This window comes from Vombatus ursinus, unplaced genomic scaffold (genome assembly GCF_900497805.2).
Source record: "Vombatus ursinus unplaced genomic scaffold, bare-nosed wombat genome assembly UNPS02009994.1, whole genome shotgun sequence".
In the NCBI taxonomy this organism is placed as follows: Eukaryota; Metazoa; Chordata; class Mammalia; order Diprotodontia; family Vombatidae; genus Vombatus; species Vombatus ursinus.
In genome coordinates this window covers 4,923,325-4,928,529 of record NW_020949772.1, presented here as the reverse complement: position 1 = coordinate 4,928,529, position 5,205 = coordinate 4,923,325, and the positions used below count along the sequence as shown (strand labels likewise).

The 5,205-nt window shown below is 54.2% G+C and overlaps 1 protein-coding gene across 1 annotated transcript in view; it reads right to left on the bottom strand.

Annotated features, from left to right (window-relative positions):
- Positions 1-5,205, bottom strand: part of NCOR2 (nuclear receptor corepressor 2) — a 255,367-nt gene that overhangs the window by 141,753 nt on the left and 108,409 nt on the right. Inside the window, exon 15 of the mRNA XM_027853513.1 lies at positions 2,285-2,383. Within this exon, the coding sequence (XP_027709314.1) occupies positions 2,285-2,383 (99 nt within the window). The remainder of the gene's footprint in view (positions 1-2,284; positions 2,384-5,205) is intronic.

Sequence of the window (5,205 nt, the reverse complement as noted above, 5' to 3'; positions counted from 1 at the left end):
CAGAAGGGCTCCATGCGTGTCCTTCTCGCCCACCATTACACCTCCCTAATTCCATCTGCCTCGGGTGAATGTCACGACGTCACATCGTCTGCGTTAGCACAGCACACACTAACACGGGAGGGGAGGGGGCCGGAGCTGCCCAGAGCCTGCTGGGACCCAGAGGAAGCTGCCGGCTGGGGCAGGAGCCCCATGGGCCATGAGACCCTGGTCAAGTCGCCTAACTGTTCCTTGGCCTGGACAACGCAAGGCTGCCGAGTTATTGAAGAAATGCCCACCTGTGCTGGGGAGGGGGACGTCCACACCGAGAGTTCCCATAGCTGCTGAAATCGCCGCTGAGCCAAAACCCGAGCCAAAACCCGAGCCACAACCTACACGCACGCTGTGGAGAACTGGCAAATCTGATGGAAATCCAACAGGAGCCAGGGGAAAGAACACTCGGCTCTGGAGCACGATGTGGGTTCCGATCCTGACTGATCTGCTGACCCTGGCCGGGCCACTTAACTCCAGGCTTCAGCCCCTGGGCTGTTAAGTGAGGGATGTCGACTAGAGGAGGGGTTCTTAACTGTTTTGTGACCTGAAGCCCATGAGCCCCTTCTTAGAATTATGCTTGGAATTGCGTAAAATAAAACACAAGAATGGCAAAGGGAGCCAATTCTACAAAGTGTTACTGACAAAGAAGAAAATCCCAAAAGGGCAGGATGCGGGTCAAGGACCCTAAGCCTAGAGGAGAAGGAGCAGGCACCATAAGCCCCTTGCTTCTCTGGCAGCCCCCAGACCCAGTAACGGGGACCCGGGAGCCCTGGGAAGGGGTCAAGCGTCCGGCCCTGTCTGCCCAGCCCCACACCACTGACCAGAAGAATACGAGGTACCCCATCAGATCCCGCAGCCTGGCCAGTGCTCGCCTCGAGGCTGTCTACCATCCGCCGACTGGGCCAGGCCACGCTTATAGCAACGCAGGCAAAAAAGATGGAAGAAGATGCTGCCTGCCCTCGAGGAGCTTACTGTCGCCCCACTATGTGTACCAGGACACTGATGCAAAGCTGGGGGGGCATACACATGAAAATAACTGGGGGGGCGGGGATCAGTGCCTGGCACTCAGGAGGCGCCTAATAAATGTTTACCAACTGAGTGACGGGTGCCTAAACTGTGCTAGGCGGGGAAAGGTGCATCCCAGGCCTGGACTGATAGTCAAGAACAGGAGCTTTATAAACCTGTACTGCTGGACGCAGAGAGAAGCGTGTCAGGTCTGCAAGGCTTTTTGCTGATGGACAACAAAACTGAAAAGGGAGGTAGGGGGCCACACCGGAAAGGGACGCATGACTCCTCGGACGGTGGAAGGCCAGAGGACCCGGTCCTATCTCCATTTAGCACAGACAGAACATCTGCAGATCCATCCCGGCTCCCTCCAGGGAGACCGGCCCCCTCTCTGCTCTGAGCTCGGCCAGAGGTGGGGATTCTCCAGGCAGCACACACCTCTGGGTGGGGGGACCCCAAGGGGGGACAAAGAATCCCTTTGTTTCCTGCCAATCCTGGAATCCAACCGAAGGCATCCTGAGGCATCACTTCCTCCCTCTCCAGCCTTCGGACAGGTCACTCACACAGGGAGGTGAACCCAGACAAGGGATCTCTGGACCTCCACAGAAGGAAAATTATCTCTACCCCCTTCGACACCACAGTCAACCGGCTACCCTGACATCTAACCACGAGCTTCAACAGGCCTCAAACCAAGGCCCTTCTCTGTCCTCGGACACGGAGGCACCCCCTTCCACCAACAGTGGGCTCCCCGAAAGACTCCTGGACTGGGAATGTGCAGGTGAAGGTCTTGTCCCCAGGGTCCCAGATAGACTACATGACCCCCAAAATGTTGACTGACTCACCACTTTTTTAGGGACAGAAGCCAACCAGACGAGGAGGTGGTGAAGGAATCATCACCAGAATTAACATTTACGCAGCTCTTTACAAATATGATCTCATCTGAGCCTCTCTAAGGCCAGGGGAGGTAGATATTGCTTTTTATCTCCATTTTACAGATGCAGAAACTGAGGCTGAGGCACGCCTGTGGTCAGTGTCCAGGGAAACCCTTTCACACGGGGACAGATGATGGAGAGACATTCAAGGCCCAGGCCACAGCCGCTCCATCCACCCAGGCGTCCGGAAGGAGAACTGAGGGAGGCTGGTCTGGAGGGACTGGGGGTTAGGGACGCAGGTTTCAGTGCCGTGCCTTGAGGATGGGCCTCTGGGCACGGGGCAGGGATGGGGAGTCCCAACTTGAGGGGTCTCGTACCTGGCTCTTCCCACGCCGCCTGTAACTGCGTCTCACGAGGCTCTTGTAGTTTTCATTCTTCTTGGTCAGGTAGTAGTAGAGGACGCACTCAGCCACGGTCTGCACAGGGGAGAGGAGGGTCATTAGTCTCTGCCGTCCCTAGGTCTTCGAGGGATGGGGAGAGGGGCTCCCTGCGGGGTCCCAAGCATAGGGCCCGGCTCTGGGGTGACCCTTGGGGCCCATACCCCAATCTCAGCTGCTTTCTCTATCTCCACGAGAGTGCAACCAAACATAGACCCCTGCAGCCCCTTGACGGGTTAGGATTCTGTAACCTGACAGGGGTACTGAGAGATAGAGGTTTTGGGGAGGGGGCTTATGGATGCCAAACTCAGCAGCCAGGATGCTCCCCCCAAAAAACCCACCCCCAGCCTCCCTTAAAAGCCTCTAATAGCTCCTGCTAAACTCGTCAAGGACACATTTATAATTTCAGCCTGGATCTCTTCCCGGGGTAAGGAATTCCATTAACTTTGCTCCCCACTGTGGAAAGTAATAATTCTTTTATCACCAAATAATATTCCCTTATGGCCAAGCTCTGACGCCGCGCCTTTCAATCTTCGTGGGGAGCCCCCTCCTCCAAGCATGTCGAGATTTGAATATCAAGTCTCGGCTCACTTAGCCTCGTTTGAGCACACCCTCCCAGGCCTTGGTTTTTAAGGCATTGTTAACCTGGCAGACTGGAAGCTCCCTGAGGGCAGGGCCCAGCTGGGCACACAGGAGGTGTCTCGTTGGCACTGGTTGAATTAAAACGTTCATGGGTTCTGCTCAGTCATCTGGCCCGCAGCAGAACAGCCCCGACCCAGTGACTCCCCCACTGACCCCCCAGAACGCAAGCCCCGTGAGAGCAGGGAATCCTCAGCTGCTGGAACAGCGCTCAGTGAAGCAGCTAGGGATGGGGTGGGGTCCCATTTTGTTCACATTTTGTGCATGTTTAGTGTATCAGCCTCAGGGTGGCAGACATGAGGCCAGAGGGGACGCCGGACACCACCAAGGAAGCCAAGGCAGCCATGAGACTGCAGGCTCCGTGCAGGCAGGGACCGTTGCGTTCTAGCCCTCCTCCAGGCCTGGGCCATAGTAAGCACTTGACTGGGGTGCTTGGGCAAAGGACAGAGTGGCAGCTGGCCCTGGTGCCTGGAGGCAAAGACCACAGGCCTTTCAACTCTCAGCTATGATGCATGTTTAGGGCCAGGAGAAGTCCGGTTCTGTGACTTCATCAGAAGATTCCAATGGGCAAACTCCCTCCACTAAGCATGGGGGAGAGGCCAAAGACAGGCCCTGCCCTCACGGAGCTGCCAGTCTGATACAGAGACAGAGTGTAGGCAACTCTGGGCAAACAAGCACCAGACAGGATAAACTGAGACTATCCACAGAGGGATTAAAGGAGGTCGGGAAAGGCTTTCTGTGAAGGGGGTCCTCGCTGGGGCTTACAGAAGCCAGGGAAGCCAAGAAGCAGAGGTGACGGTAAGAATTCAGGCATGGGGGAACAGCCAGTGCAAAGGCCAGGAGTCTGGATATGCAAATCTTTGTTCCAGGAACAGCCAGGAGGCCAATATCACTGGACCTAAGAGCACATGGGGCTTCCAGCAGACATGAAAGGCAGGTGGGGAGATACAGGGCTCTGAATGCTGGACAGAGGACTCAGAATTTGAGCAGACTCATTCTAACTGGCGACAGTCTGGGAGAGCTCCCCGGGAGCACTGACGTTAGGTGACTTGCTCAGGCTCAGCGGCAGAACTCGAACCCAGATCCTGCTTCCCTTCACCGGACCACACTGCCTCTCATTGACTTAACTACAGCAGTACTGCCACAGATCGAAGCAGACTGTCTTCACTTGTTCTTTCTTTCTCATGATTTTTCCCTTTTGTTCTATTTTTTCTTTCACAGCATGACTAATGTGGAAATATATTTACACGATTGCACGTATATAACCTACATCAGATTGCCTGCCGTTTTGGAGAGGGGGGGAGGGAGAAAAATCTGAAACCCAAAATCTTGCAAAAACGAATGTTGAAAACTATCTTTTTATGTAACTGGAAAAATAAAATACTATTTACTAAAACATACCAAAAAAAATAGCACTGCCAATAACTCCCGCATCCGTTTGTGGCTCAAAGCCTTTTCCCGACATGAATTCACAGATGAGGGGACAGAGGCACAACCAGCTTTGCTCAAGGTCCCAGAGCTAGCGAGCAGTGTGTCCACCCTGGCGACCAGGCAGGATCTGAACCCAGGCCCTCTGATTCCTCCACTCCCAAGCCAGGGCTCCTTCTCACGGTACAAGAGGCTCAAACTCAGGATTTGGCGTTTGTGGTGTGGTTGTGTATGTGTGTGTGTGTGTGTGTGTGTGTGTGTGTGTGTGTGTGTGTGTGTTGTATGTGTACTTGTGGTATGTGTGTCTGTGTGTGCACACAGTGTATGTATTGTATGTGTTTGTGGTGTGTGTGTCTGTGTGTACTGTGTATGTACTATGTGTGTGTCTGCACATAGATGTCTGAGTGTTGTATCTGCATCTGTCTGTATGTTGTGTGTATATGTGTCTGGGTATATGTCTGTGTGTGTGTTTGTGTGTGGTGGGCGTCTGGGTACATGCATGTTGTGTACATGTGTCTCTGTAAGAGTGTGTGTGTGTGTGTGTGTGTGGTGGGTGTCTGTGCGCTGTGTGCGCGCGCACGGTATACATGTGCGTCTGTGTGTGTGGTAAGTGGGTGTCTGGGTGAATGTGCGTTGTGGATGTGTGTGCGCGCGTGTGGTGTATATGTGCGCCTGTGTCTGTGGTAAGTGGGTGTCTGGGTGAATGAGCGTTGTGGACGTGTATGCGCGCGTGTGGTGTGTATGTGTGTCTGCGTGTGTGGTAAGTGGGTGTCTGGGTGAATGCGCGTTGTGGA